This window comes from Zonotrichia albicollis, chromosome 16 (assembly GCF_047830755.1).
Source record: "Zonotrichia albicollis isolate bZonAlb1 chromosome 16, bZonAlb1.hap1, whole genome shotgun sequence".
In the NCBI taxonomy this organism is placed as follows: Eukaryota; Metazoa; Chordata; class Aves; order Passeriformes; family Passerellidae; genus Zonotrichia; species Zonotrichia albicollis.
Genome location: NC_133834.1, coordinates 6930394 through 6945944, shown reverse-complemented (window position 1 = coordinate 6945944; position 15551 = coordinate 6930394). Strand labels below are relative to the sequence as shown.

Genomic DNA, 15551 nt, shown 5'->3' with positions numbered 1-15551 from the left:
TTTAATAAAATGTGAACACTTTATGTCATGCTCCCCAGTATCCTCTTATTAAAATGTTTTATAATATGTGAAAAATTGAGCATGAAAATGTTAGGTATGTGTCTGTTCAGGGATTTAATCAAGATGTGTCTATTTCAGTAGACTCATTCCAGGAAATTAATCCAGCCTTGGCCCCCTCTGCCCACACTGTTTGTGTGAAGAGTTCCAGGCACCTCTGATGATGCTGCATCAAAGATTTTCCACATGGGCTGGCTGCTAACTCAAAGAAGAAACTGTACCAGCCTATGTGTGCAATGAATGTTCTGACATCCCCTTGCCCTTTCTGTGCTCTCTACTTGTTAGAAGATGACTGAGATTTCAAGCAGTTGGAGAGCTGAAATTGAATCTCAAGTTTACAAATGGCTTTTGGACTGGGATGTCCAAAGGAACATGAAGTTAGGGGCAGCCAGCTTCCACTAAACACCAGGAGGTTTTATCTCATGCATGGTTCTGCTCCTCTTTCAGGGCAACCCCAAATTTTGGTTTAAGAGAGATAGTGAATTCAGTGGCTGGAGCACTAGGGTGGGTTTGGGATCGTGACCCTGGCCCTCTGTATCCTTTTTCCAGGAACTCATGTAGGACTGTAGATTTCTTTGTGCTTTGTTCCTGCTTAAAGGGATCATGGCACATCTTTATTTCATAAGAAGTATAGGGAGGATTAGAGATTAAACTGCTCCCACAGGGTGAGCAAGGGACTGAAGTGTCTGAGAAATCACAGTCCTAGTGGAGTTCAGATCTACCACTCACAATTTGGGTTGCTCTTTAATTGCCTTAAGTGAAGGTAAAACATACAAACCATGTTTCCTTTATGCTGGGAACTGTGAAGCAGTTTTATACTGAGTATTACTATAGTGAGTAGGATGGTCCTACTCTAGACATGAGAGCAGGTGATCAATGTGAAAATACCAGGGGTTGCTAGATTCTTTCTGATTTGATGTAGCATAAACCATTTCTAACAGAATTTTAGTTTTTAACTGTGTACTCAGCAGTGTTTTATTTATTTAATTCATTCATAGCAGCTTGATGCAGAGAATTTAATCCTTATTTATCAGATGACCAGGGAGGTTATAGAACCTGTATCCCTGATGATACTCAAACTCATCTTAGTCCTTCCATCCCTCCCTTCTGAGGGAGTGACTGGACCAGAGACCTCCAGACCTTTCCATCAGGAATTACTCTCTGGTTCTGTACCTTAATTACGGTAACATTGTGATACCAACCATGTGTCTCTTTGGTACTTCAGTTGGCATTCACACGGACATCCTGCAATTGAAGTTTTTCTCTAGCATGATTGCATTGTCAAATTCACAGAACACTCCATGATGTTCCATAAGAAACTGAAAGCTGCCACTGACTTAAGTTAATTAAAATGAACCTTGCCAGAAAACATCACATTTTTTGAATTTGTTTCCTTTAGTTGAAAAATGTTCTTTTCTAATTTGGTTAAAATGTGGATCCTAATGCCAAAAGAAGCTTTAATAGAGAGTAGGTGGTATTTATGCTGAAGCCTATGGGCTTTTTTTTTTTTAATTGGGGACTTCTTGGATTTTTATTATAAGTCCTTCAAATGAAATGGCTGGATAATTTTAATAAGATTTAAAACACATCTTCTTGCCACTATTTAAGAAGAATGGATTTTCTTGTAAGCATAGGTGAAGTTGCAGCACACACAAGGATTTCCTGACTCTTGAGAGTGTTTCATTCCCCTGTGGCAGCACCAGGCAGTGATGTGCAGTTGTTCAGCATCTCTGGAATACAGGATGGGCCACTGAGCAGTCTTGCATTTCTTGCATTCCACATGAGAGTCTCAGAGGTGCAAGGAATGCAGTGTCAGGTCTGTCACCTCTGGTGCTGCATGTGCCATCTGCTCATACAGTGAAGGATAGTTTAGTGATCAGCAGTGTGGAGTGCCAATGTATATATTACGTCTGGGTAATGCAGCAGATCTGGGTTGCCCCAGGTCTTTTCTTCAACAGGGAAATAATTAAGGTAAAAAAGAACCAGAGTCTCATCATTATGCAAAATATTTCAGTGCTGCAATTAACAGCAGCTACAATTTAAGCCCAGATTTAACATCAAAGGCAGTGGGGATAGAATTAGGATTTATATTCATTATAATTCTGCCAAGGCTTCAGTGAGTCTGATTGCTAGTATTCCTCTTTTGCATTTACCATCTTAAATCGGTCGACCGATTCTCTTACATGCCTGGGAATGAGGGAGCTGTGCTTGCCTCACATAATCATCTTGCAATTCATGGAAATGCCAACACTGGCTGTTACATAAAAGTTCCAAAGGCTTTGTTTCTGCTCTTCTTCAAAACAGCTGCCAAATCATAATTATCATTCAGTTTTAGGGAAGAGCAATAAAACTACAGTCTGCTTGTGAGCTGGAGCCACAGCATGGGACATGGGGAAGGAAACAGCAAATTCAGGGTGGGGAAATTTCTGACACACTCAGCCAGAGATGCACAACATCTACTCAGCCTGCTGACATCTGCATTTAGCCATGAACAGTATTTACTTTGTCCTTAAATGAAGACAATGCTATAATCAACTCTAAATCCTGAAGACACTTCTCAAGGGCAGATGAGTTCTTAGTTTTCAGACTGAAGAAAACTGCTGATATTATGGAACATATAGATAATAATTCATATAATAAATGAAAGACCTGAGTAATGGCCATTATTTAACAATGTAAGAGCTTTAGGATAACCAAACAGCAAGATTGGCTGTAGTTTCATCCATAGGAAATGCAGAAATTCACAGATGAGGCAAATATTATTGTTTTGTCCATTTTAAGAGACAATAAGCAACAGGCTCATGATTCATGGAAAAACCTCCAGGCCTGTGGCCCAGGTTGTCAGGGGACCATGACTTGTGACAGTGTCAGAGTAGGATTAGACCCTTCTCCTCTATCTCACAGCTGCCTTAGATTTCATGAACGATAAATCTTCTTAAGGGAGAGACACATTTTAGGCCATAAACACTTTCTGGTGATACGATTATGCTGTGGTCTACCTCTTTATTTTGGAAAATTACCCACAAACTTATTCTGTGCTTCGAGCTAGGGGTGAACTCCTCTGAAATGTCTTAATTTTTTCTCGTATTCTCAGGGTTGGGACTTAATATGAATTATTTTTAGCTATCTTTTCAGCATTGCTTTTCCTCAAGTATCAGAGAATTAAACAGAAATAAACCTCAATTAAATCAGTACAATTAAGCCTGAGAAGATATGATATGGTTTAAGATCATCAAAACTGTGTCTGGTGAGTCAGCATGCTCAAGCGTGAGGATGGAGAACCTAAATAAAATTTTTAAAAGCAGCTTTTTCTCCCGAGGGTCTTTTTGTTTAGTTGATTTTTTAATTGTCTTCTCCCCTCTCCCAGCCACAATATCAACATTATCAGTGGTGGAAAATCACAAAGTGCCTTCTTTACAATGGAAATGTAACAATGCCATGTGACCAAAACATTGCAAGGTTTCTCAGCAATCCGGTGTGTGAGCTTCATGTGTGGGGAACTGTTAATGCCTGAAACAATATAAAAATGTACAAACACATGCTGAGTGCGAAGTGCTTGCTGGACGAGGTAATTGGCAGAGTCAGTCCAAGGTTGCCTTTGGTCTAATGCTGTTTATGCCTTCACCAGAGACTGGAATTCTGTCAAGGAAGAAAGTGAAAAAAGCAGGGAATAAAACTTGTTGAAAGTAGTTTCTTGACATCTTTAAAAAGATAGATAGATAGAAATGACTAAAACTCCTAGGCATGGAGGGCTCCCAAAGTTATTATAACACTGCACAAGCTACTGCTAAACTGAGATTCTGGGGGCGTAACAGATTTTTCACTCCTTAAAAAGAGTAAGTGCAGGGAGGAGGAGTGTGTCTGTAAATTTGTATTTGTGGGAAATCCTGACTTAAAGGTAAACTATCTTTACCCCATTACAAACTCTGATAATAGCCAAGGAAGAGGAGCCTGTAGCTCTCAGTGAGAGTTTTTATTATTCCAAATAGAAAATATCTGTAGTGAAGTAATTCCAGAATGGGAGATTCAATGGTTAAGGGCCAAGATCTGCAAAATACAATGCCCTATTTGGGGCTCATAAACAGAAGCTGCTAAAGCTGCTGCTAAAGCAAATTCCTCCAACAGTGGATCTCTCTCTCCTCCCAAATCTGGCTAAGATTAGCACGTGTGTCTGTTGGAGTTATTGCCACCTGTCCTAGTTCAGCTGAGACAGCCCTGTTTTCAGTGACTTCATCTCTAATACATGATGCATAATGTCCTATTTTTCTGTGCTGCAGTTTCTAAAAGAAATATCCTGACTAGTTCACATCATCCCTGTGAGGTTTTCTTCAGGAATTTGATTGAGTTTCTCAGAGGAAACTGCCCAGTGACATGTTAACTTATCAGATAATTTTCCAGCAGAAAATCCTGTGCTGCACTGCTGCAGTTGCAGCCTCGAGAAACAATACCAGTCATATTTTACATTAGTGCATTAAGCACCCAGTAATAGAGGCCAATGTTTGAGAGGAGACAAAGAAATCAGTTTTTTTAGTCAGACATGTGTTTAAAAATGGAAATATTGTATGGCCAGAAGTGCAGAACATCTACTGCTGTAATAGAAAATCGGAGACTTTCAGGTGTTCTGAATCTTTTAAGAATCTGACACATTGAGTCTATGGGTCAGAAACACTGCAGGATTAACCCCAAAGCTCTTATCATTGATTGGAAGACCAGACTTTACACTGGGCTTAAATATTCTGTTGCTACGACAGAGATCAAATGGGAATAAAGCTATGAAAATAAAATAGTATTTGCTCATACAAAAATTGTGGCAGAAAGTATCAGGCCAAAGTACTCGTGTGAATTCTGCATGCCCCAGTTTAAATGCAGCCTGAAATGTGTGCATTTTAAACCACAAAGTTTATCAATTTTCCAGTCTTACCTTCCACTCCAATTTTGCCATCACCATCGGTGTCCCCTGCAGCCAGGAAAGCCTTGGTCTCTGCCGAGGTGAGGGCTCTGGCGTTTGAGGAGAAATTCTTCAGGAACAGCCTGAAATATAACAGGGTGCTGTGCTTGAGTTTTCCTCTCTGAAACGTCCCATAAGGTAATGTCTGCTCTTATTATCTGAATGATTCCACACAGATTCAAGAAACTACCAGAATTTGTGTTTTATTTTTAAAATAACATCAAGGGTTTCTTCAAGGACACCAAATAAGTTCTAAGGTTTTTGTTTGTTGTTTAAAGAAATAGAGCAGCTGAACAGTACTTACTGCAGCTCCTCCTCTTCAATGAAACCACTCTTGTCCTGATCAAGGATTCCAAAAACTTTCTTTATCTGATCAGGAGTTTTGCTGGATAAACCAACCATGGAGAAGAAAGACTTGTAGTTGAAAGAATCATCAGCTGGAAGAAACAGAAGTTGTTAAATATTCTCCTTTGAAGTTGCTACTACTGTGTGTATTCCTTGTGAATATGTATGTCTTTTTTAAAGCATCAGCCTGCTCTCTTTCTCTTGTTCCCTGGTGTAGCAAAAGAGAAGATGCAGTGGGTAATAATTTCCCTTTTTAATCACTCTGTGCCCGTGGTCATGTTTCCTTTCAGCCAGTTTGAAGTTTTCTGCTACAGTGCACATTCTGCTAAATCAGGATTTATGCAATGTGTCACATGCAATTAATAATAAATATTGAGAAGGTGCTGCTGTGACTTACAAACAACTCCTGTAATTCTTCATTAATTTTCACAGAGTTCTTACTTAGGTGAAGAATTTGATAGAAGAGTAAGTAATTCACAGACAAACCAGATCTTTGAGTATTTGGAAAATTGGCTCGGTCTTACTGAACAGTTCTTAAGAGAAGTGAGACTGATAATTGCTTCACAAATGACACTCTCATTCTGCGAGCTGAGGCTTTTTCTGAAATTTTGAAGGACAAGGCCAACTTTAAATTTAAGTCTTTAACAGGTTTAGACACTGACAGCTTAGTGTGAAGGCAGCCCTAACTGAAATGGTGGTCATTTAATTGCTGTTCACCACTTGTGAGACCTTTTGAATTTAAGGGACTATACTGTAATGCAGCTTAGAAAGAGATCTCACAGGGAAGGAATCTGAGGGGAAAATGATAGGCATGTCATCTTAAGACATAAAAATGATATGCATCTTCTGTCTGCAGAGCAACCATTCCTTACCCTGGCAGCTGGAGAGAGCAGATTCAATATCTTTAGCAGAGAGGATGTCAGTGATGGCCATTGTTGAACTGTAAAATAAATTAAATGTGAGCTACTTAGTCATTAAAATGACTTCTGTCCTACTTTCATGGCTCTATTTGAAGTTCTGCAGTGACAGTGTGTGATAGGGGAGACATTATTCATCTGATGGCAAGTGGAGCAGGCTGTAACAGATGTCTGGAGCAGGTGCCTCCACTGAAAGCTGGGAATGAGGGAGGAATTCTGCACGCGGGAGCGTGGGGCTCCGGAGGATCTGCTGCACTGGGAGAGCACATCCAGGGTGTCCAGCCCCACACAACTTCATGGCTTCTGTGTGGGTTTTCCTGGAGGTGGATTATTGCTCAGTAAAACCCAGAGTGTATTTACAGCACACATAAGAGGTAGGGCTGGTATGTCCCCTAGAACTGTACCTGGAGTAATTGGAATGTGAAAAATCTAGTGTTATTATCAACAGATGTAGTGATTTTCACAAAGAATGAAAATATTAGTGTAGAATTAGTAATAGTAATTTTACTCATGTAAATTTGGAGGGTAAGTTCCTCTCCTGTTTAGTTGCAATGATAAATGTGTCTTGTTGGGCTACTGCATCACTGAAATACTACATTTCATGAGAGCTTTGTAAAAAAGGTTTTTGCCAGTATTTTCTGAGGTAATTTTCTTTTTGCATTCCATATAAGTTATAATAAACCATATTTTTGCCCAGATTTTGGCATTTCAGTAGACTGTTGTCTTTAGAACAGAAGTATCATGACTTAATATTCATTCTTAGTAGAGTGGAGGAGGTGTTTTCTTCTGACACAGCGGCTTTTCATGTGAGAAAAATACTCTGTCCCATTCAGCCACCAACAGCTGCAAGAGTTTGTTGGTGCAATGTGTATCACTTAACAAAATGCTATAATGCCTAAATTTCTAATCAATTTTTAATGTGTTGATGCAGTTAGACTTTAGTAAACTGCACACACCAGTGCAGACAGGTTACAGTTTAAAACTTGCAACGTTACTCTTGATTCATTTTAGTGAAAGGGGACTAAGGCATAGAAAAGTGCTTCTTGAAAGCCAGGAGAGAATAGAAATATATTTTCATTAATCCCTAAGTGGTCTTCAGCAACATCATTCTTCCTGTCTAAGCACGGACTGAGAAGGAATCAACTAGTGATACCCATTTGTAGTCTGTGCACTGGTTTGAGATCTAAACACAGGTTTAAACTTTCTCTAAAATATGAAATGGCTGCCTCTCTACCTGTTGGTTTGCAGCAGAAGAAATTGTCAATCATTTTAATTCCTTTCTGAATATCTCTGAAATGGTTAAGAAAGTGATGGCATACGTTCCCACTGATGGCAATGGATCCTTCCCCAGCTCAGGCAGCTGGGTTACTTCTCTTTTACTACTGAATTACTTTGTCCCAGTGGGTTCTTGTGCAAAATACTTCCCCCTCTCAGCATTAGGCAATGTAACTTTGAGCTCATCCGTTCACCTAATTCTCACTGCCAACAGGATTAAAAAGGGGAAGAGTTGAAAGATAACCTAAAAATCACAGCATTTTTGTCACGGGACATCATTCCTGCCTGTTCCATCCTCTGATCCAAATTCTGATTCTATTCTATGTTAGCTTGTAAAGATACAGCATCCTGGAAGCTGAAATAAGTATAGATTCTTTAATTTTGCTTTTGTGTTTCTTTGAAAGCAGAAGATGTAATCAGCTTACCTTTGTGGTCTTCTTGACTGGGTAAGGAAGCAGTCAGGTTGGGAGGAAGGTACTTGCAGTGTGTCTCCAGCAGAGCTGAGCTTGCATATATATACTTTAAGTTGTATACCATATACAGATTTTAGATTTCAGCGTCACGAAGGGGGAATGGTGTCAAATGAACTTGCCTAACTAATCATCTTGCACTATTTTTATCTCAAGAGAATACATATGATATTTGCAAACGAAACAGGATAAGTGGCCAGATAGGCAAAAAGAACAGTCATGTCAAATTTCCTCTGATTTAAGCAGAAAACACCAGCTTCTTCATGTGATGTAGGGCAAGACAAAAGTCCCCACTATCTGATATGCTTGATCTGAAGAGTCAGATGAAATGAAGCACAATAACTACTGAAGAAGTGTCTTTAATGACTATTTAAAAGCAATAACTTGTTATCTTACCTGTAGACACTCTCTGTGATAGAATTTCATCATTGGAGCACTAAACAAAAAGAAAAAAATTAAAAGTATCCTTTTAACTGCTCAGGTATTGTTTGCATAGCAAACCAATCAGGGAAAATAATAGCCATGTTATCTCCAGAATATCTGATCTGTTGTTGTTTGGAAAAAAAACCACACAGTGAATTTGTTGCTATAGGAGGTAAAATAATATTATGTCAATCCATCAGAACAGTTGGTTGGGGGAGGGTATTTCATCTGCTCTGTTTCCAGAGAAAATCTTACAATTCTGCAAGATTCTGACAACCTGTTTAGTTGGGTATGTATGAAGTAAAGGGGTTGTGATCTGCCCAGCTGTCTCTGAGACAAAAGCCCCTGAGCCCTACATGAAAGATCGATCTTTGCTTTCAGAATAGAGAGGAAAATTTCAATAGCAACATCATCGCTGTAGCAATTTCTGAAGAGTATCTTTTCCCTTTTCAGCCTGTCTAGAATCCCTTTCAGAGGAGTGATTATTTTCTAGAATTGTTTGGCCAGTGCTGTTTCCCCCTGTTCCTTTGTGCTAGTTACTTTTTTCATGGATATTATCTGATCATCTCAATTTTCTTCCACGAACGTTGTAGCCTAGCTGGGTGAGGAGCCTGTCAGCTTGGATCTCACTTGTGCCTTGAGGTAGCAGAACAGTGAAAGACAAGTCATATGGATGACAGCACAAGGTGTCATTATGGCCAGGATTAAGGGATGGCAAGGGATGACAGTGCAAGTGGCATCACAGCTTGAGGTGGTGGCACAGTAAGAGGTGGCGGTGCAGAGACTGTCCTAATGTCAGAGAGAGCACCAAGGCATCTTTTTTCCAAAGCATTTCCCTCTAAGATGGAAGACAAACTTAACCAGTCACTGAAGCCAGTCACTAATAAATCAGGGTGCCAGACAGAAAAGTGACAAATGGAGAGTACCTACTGAACCTTAGTGCACCCAGCAACGGCAGCAGCTGATCAAAAGGCAACAAAAGACCATTGCAAAGATCCTCTCTGTGGAGGAGGTGCTATTTAATTTGCAATATATAAATGTAAGAAAAATTACTGCTACAAGTTTTTTTTTCTTATTAAATATTCTGCAAGTCTGTCCTCCACAGATAATTGTTTTGCAGAGAAGATCATTTGTTTGTTGGCTAAGAATGGCTGTGGAAGATTTCAGCTTTCCCTGTTTTTTGAATGGGTTCTTGACCAGCTGGCACTGAAAAATTTCAAGAAGAATTTGATGGAGAGATATTTAATACTGGCTCTTGTTGTCAGTGGTGACATCTGGTAGAAGGGTACAAATACCACTTTCTGCCATGAACTCTTCTTAGAAATCATTTTTATTCTAAATGGGAAAAAATTCCTCTCCCTTTTACACACACCACCCTTTCCTCCCCCTCCAATTTGGAAAATTGTTTACATAGTGCCAACAACTGATGTGCAGTACGTAGGGTGTCCAACATAAAAACTGATGGCATGAAATGACCTAATGAAGCTAAGTTAAGAGGAAGGCCAAATTCTGCTGAAACTCTTGGACTGCAGGAGTCTGCACGGGAATTTGGTCCCTGGTGTCTATTTCAGAGAATGCATTTGATTTTAGATGCAATGGCTTCTCATTTTGCCCAGAGCTAATTCCACATATGTTAACCCCTCGCCCCCACTCTTCCCTTTAAAAATAGCATTGATTGCTGTTATTTCTCTTAATGCCTGTGGGCTGTTGCCATTAGTTTGAACTTTATGTGAAGCACATAAGGATGCAGTCTTTAAAAGTGTGCTCTGTTTTCTAAGAGGCTTTGACAAGGTAATTTCTTTTGTGCCCTACGATTTTAAGGGTAAAGCATGCAGTCAAATGATTTATGGCTCTGGTCTGTTCAGCTGTATTCAGACTCCAGCAAGTTTTGGAGTCACTTTTGCAGTAAGATTGGAGGCACTAGAGACCCAGAACATGTGCACTGATGAAATGCACGGGGATCATGTAACTATTTACAACCAGCCTCCAACAACCATTTTCTTTTCAAGCCTTAAATTAGAGATTGCATACACATCTGTCTAGTCACTTTTGCTTTCTTAAATCAAATACTGTTAGGAACTTTGCAGCTGCCATCCAGCTTCACAGGGGAAGAACAGAGGAAGTATGAAAAAGTAAGGAAAAGATATTCCTTTCAGCCTGTCAGGCTGCCACTAAAAGCAGTTTTAAACCCTTGGGCTTGAGCATTTCTCTTTGCTCAAGGCTCTTCCTTCTGGAGGCATGGAATTGTTCTATTCTTCCAATTTTTAACCTTAATTCTTTTAGCATCTGAAGCTGAAGCTACCTCCCCAGTTTGAAAAGCTGTATTTTAAGTCATCATAAGTTCTGTGATTGCTCTATAATCTATTCCTGTCATTCTACTTTGAGTGCTAATATGAATTGTGTGCAAGAGAGCAACAAGAGTTGTGTGAGTGCCTGCTTTAATTTAAATAAATGTGATTTAGTGCCTCTTACATGCCTGAGATAATTTTCAGATGGATGAGATGAATGCCTCTGATAGGGGTATCCATGGTCACGAGTCAGGGAACAGGAATCACCTGACAAAATGTGTGTAACCTATTGTTAAATGGCTTGTGAGCAGTGAGAGTGGAATATTCATTCAGCTTGTAATTTGCTTGGGGAATCTATGAGATGAAAGAAGCTGTGTAGATGTAATTTAGTGTAATTATATTAATGCATCATGCTCCAGTCATTTGAGGAATGTAACTCCTGGAGAGATCTGGGAATATCTGTGAGGGGTTTTAGGTTTTATTACTTAACCTACTATCGATAGACACCTCATAACTACTCCCCCCCCATAAAATACTGAATAAAGGAAAATGCTGGAAGGATTGCTATGAGGGAGGAGGCTGTATGTGGGAAATACACCAAATAACATCTGGTTTATTCTTGCAAACTTGAATGAATCACAAACTTTAAGTAATTTATTTTTCACCAGCTATCATTCTAATGTCATGTGGGTTCAGCCTCTGAGGTAGATTTTCAGAGGTGCTAAAAATTTACAATGCAGCTTTTCAATTCCTGGCGCCCTGTAAAATGTTAATGTACAAAACTTTTTCAGTAATATTTTTCCAAAGTGCAGAAAACATAATTTTTAAGCCAAGTAGATTGTTTACATAAATCAGACAATTTGTGGTCCTCCATATCTGAAATGGGAATTTCAGTCCTGATTCCAACATTTGAAAGGAATATGGGCCAAATGTAAATTCTGTGTGATTTCTGAAGCTGTAGTTCAAAACTTTTATTCCTGAATTTAACCTTTCCAGTTCACTTCCATTTCTGTTTCTTTCTAAAAATGTTCATTCAGTGGTACAGAAAGAAAAAGGCCTTTTTTTAAAGAAAGAAATTCTCATAGTCTGATTTCTGAAATGGTAGAGTTTTGGGTCTGTTAAATCTGATACAATCATTCATAAACAGACAAGATACCTAACCTCCAGATTACTCCATCCCTAGGTTTAAATTACCTGCAGTAAGTGTAAAAAAATAGAATAAATTTTCTTGCCTTAATTCTGAAGCAAAAAGCTTATTATTTTTGAAAGTGTCCAAACAGAAATGGCAATAACAAGGTGTGTGTAGGAATATAATGGGTTTTGTGTGGAAAATAAAACCAATTCTTGCAATCTTCTCTAGCTAAGCTGGAAGCAAAGACATATGCTGAAAACAGAACTTCTATTCAATATTTCATCTACCATATTCTGTTCTTGAGCTGTGTTCTTCAAATCCCGTGTGGTAAAATCCCTCCCCATCCTTGTTACAGGAGTTGTAACTTTACTCTGTGTGTTTACACTACGTAGCCTGGTGCAGTCCTGCTCCATGACTATGGTTTATAAGCACTATAAATAATCCTCAGTTGCAGCAAGCTCTCAAATATAGATGTGTTTGAAATGAACTCAGATGTTTTTCAGCCTGTCTGTATGTTCTTGTAGAGTCCTTATCCCAGTGTGTAAACAACAGGTCCCACTATAAACAGAAACAGCTCCTTGGCTTGTGTAACTGCAGGAGCACCAAGTAAGAACCGAGTCAAACTGGGTCACTATCTGTGCTTTGCTGATCTGGTATCCACAGTGCTGAATAAAGCAGGGCCTTTGATTCTTTTGGCAGAATTGCTTTTCAAGGAGGTGTGTATATATATATATATATATATATATATTTTGCAGGGATACACAGGTTTCAAAATCCCAGATGCTGACTCAGAGATGTTTTCTCTGTGCATAAAGCTGAGCTCCAATCTGACTTAAAGGTGCCCAGTGAGGTGTGACTTAATTCCCTCCTCCTCCATTTGCTGAGATGGGGAAATGGTCAGGACTTGTCTGGGGTGCTGGGCTGCTTTTCTATGCAAATTAGAGCACGATAAGGGGCTGGTGTGTGTTTGGGTGTTATCCAAATGTGGAGTTCGTGGCTCCAGGGCACAGCACCCGGACCCAGGAACTCAGAAACATTTCTTCATCCCTCATTAGACGTTGCCAACAGCACTGACAATAATTAGAATGAGGACTATAGAGAAGTAAGCTGAATGAATATGGAAATGGGTACTAGAGACATAACAGCATCGGATATGAAAGCATCAAGTCTCTACAAACAAGAATCCATTGAGCATTTGAGAGCTAAGCCCTGGTTTAACCAAATGGTGCATCAATGAAGTGATTCCACTGTTCAAATATTTGAAGGATCAGTGGGATGAAAAGACAGAAGCAGGCATTGTTCTTCCCATACAGTGCTGCATTTGTGCTGTAGTTCCTGAGTGATATCAGTGTCCAGATAATCCAGTGATTTCAAGCCTTATTGTATAGCATAGGACAACCCATACAGCAAATGCAAGTTCTTCTTTTCCATTTATGAACAAACCACATTATATTCACTGTGGATTTCATCGGCAAATTGTTGCAGTCAGGTGTAAAGTAAATTACTTCAAGTCTCTTGCTCTGAATGAAAAATTAAATTTATTGTATTCAAGTTATAAATTCACTTAACAGTCTTTCCTTGAATTGTAATGGCTTTCATCTGAGCTGAATTATAGTAATGACTGCACCTTGCTAAAAAGGATACATTTAAAAAGGAATTTGACTAAACAGGAAGCTTAATGAGAAAAAGGCTAGAAAAGGCCAGGTGAATCTCTAGAGCAGGAGGCCTGTCTCCCTTGGAACAGGAATTCAGCCTGGCTGTGCCTGGTTCATTGTTACAACAGAAAATGCCCTTGAACTGCAGAGGAATTGAGCTTGAGCTCCTGCTCACACAGGAGGAGGTAAATGGGGAAGTGCTTGATGCACTTTTGATTCTCTGAGAGCACTCACAATTTTTGAAGGATTTCACTTATTATTTTATTTGACTTTTGCATTTGGTATACCATACAGCAACATCCATATTTAAAAATCCAGATGGCGAGAGCAGAAGGTGTCTTGCTGATTCCCAAATTCTCCATCTTGGCTTGTTCTTTTCTGAGTAGAGGTGGATGAAAGAAGCTGATAAGGACAATAAATGCCTAAGAACTTTGCTGAATTTGAGAAGTAAGAACATTTTGCAAATGTATTCTGTGTCCTACTCCATGCTGAGCTGGGCTGTACAAGCTGTAGTTCTGGGCAAAATTTGTCACGTAGAATTTTTTCTGGAAAGTTAATTACTTCTGTGGCCAATGTGATGTTACTGAAATTTGATTCTTAAATGAAATGTGAAGCCTTTACTAAGAAATGCTCCGAAGCTGTTATCTCAGAATACCATGGCAAGGTAATTTCAGAATACCAGATCCCAGCTACTTCCTGAAAGTTACAGCTATATAAAACCTTCCTAAGCAGTGATGTTGAAAAATGCATGTTAATCAGTGCAGATCTTCCCCATCACCTAAGCCTGTAATTGATGGTGCCATCAACAGCAGAGACAGTCATTTAAATTATGAATGCTTCTGGTTATGAATGATGGATTTTTTTGGCATAGGAATTAAAGAGTATGCATTATTAGAACTGGTAGAAGAATTCAAGTCATGCTTTGGAGAAAAGTACAAAGTTAGGCATGGTTTAACATTCATGAATATTTGGTGAACAAGCAGATTTTTCTATTAAAGATGTAGGTATTACAAAATGGATAGAGAAGCATCCATTGAAATAAGGTTTGAAAGTTGTTCTAAGCCTTGTTGAAATTGATGCATAAGGCCACCACTCTTAAATTAAAACCTCTATAAGAAGTTCTCTATAAAATCTCTAAAAGTCAGTGCCTTTATGGATGCAAACGACTGAAATGACCAGCCTGGTCTTTGTCAATTTATTCCATTTTGATGGAGGCAGTCCTGGGAGTTTCTGGGCAGTGACTCTGCTGGGTCTGAGGGCAGTGACTCAGTGTGACCCACTGCTCTGGGACATTTGCTTGGACATAATCCATAATCTGAATTATACTTATTTGCAGAGTACATTTCTATTAAGCCCCAAGCATATGGACTGCTCAGTGTTATTAACAAAAGGAAAACATGTAAACTTCTCTTCTGCTGAAATGGCCAGCAGGTCATCTTCCAAGAGGAGGATTTCCTTTGATTGAGTGGAATTGGATTTCACCCAGTTTTAAAACTAGAAGTATAAAAAACACAATCTGATAATCAGGCAGCACTTGTATCTTGGTGTCCTAATTCTGCCAGTTCTGTAGCAACCCCTTAGAGTTTTTCAAGGAAAACTGCATAAACAACAACAATGGCAAAAATAGCAAGGCTGCTCTTAGAGAAACAAACACAATTAGTAAAATGGAAAATAAAGGTGCAATCTTTAAAGGTAAAAAAAAAAAAATCTATAAACCTCCTGGAGACTGCAGTCTGTGTAGGGACATTGCCAGAGAGGTGGGATTTGAGAGGACAGACCTGGGAATGAGGCCGTGGTGCTTTGGTTTGTGTTAGCTCAGGTTCTCCAGGAAGCCCAGTTGAAGGCCATGGCTCAGGAGGGCTCAGCTGTCCCTGGGCAGTGAGGAGCCAGCACTGCACAGCACGCTCAGCTGAGCCTCTGCAGAGGAAAACAGCCTGAAATTCAGCTTTGCCAAGAGAGCAAAATCTGTCTGGAGACACTGTCTCATGGCTGGGCAGAGCTTGAGATTTTTCTGGCTTAATTAAAGTAATCTGGGTAAGCC

The 15551-nt window shown here is 39.4% G+C and overlaps 1 protein-coding gene across 1 annotated transcript; it reads right to left on the bottom strand.

Moving 5' to 3' along the window:
* Nucleotides 1-1195: 1195 nt before the first annotated feature.
* LOC102073534 (parvalbumin, thymic) lies at nucleotides 1196-8079 on the bottom strand. Its single transcript, XM_005487361.3, is given in 7 exon segments — nucleotides 1196-3696; nucleotides 4979-5088; nucleotides 5310-5442; nucleotides 6223-6290; nucleotides 7968-8002; nucleotides 8004-8049; nucleotides 8051-8079. Coding segments are annotated over 7 exon segments (447 nt in total). The 3' UTR covers nucleotides 1196-3670.
* Between the last annotated feature and the right edge of the window lie 7472 nt (nucleotides 8080-15551).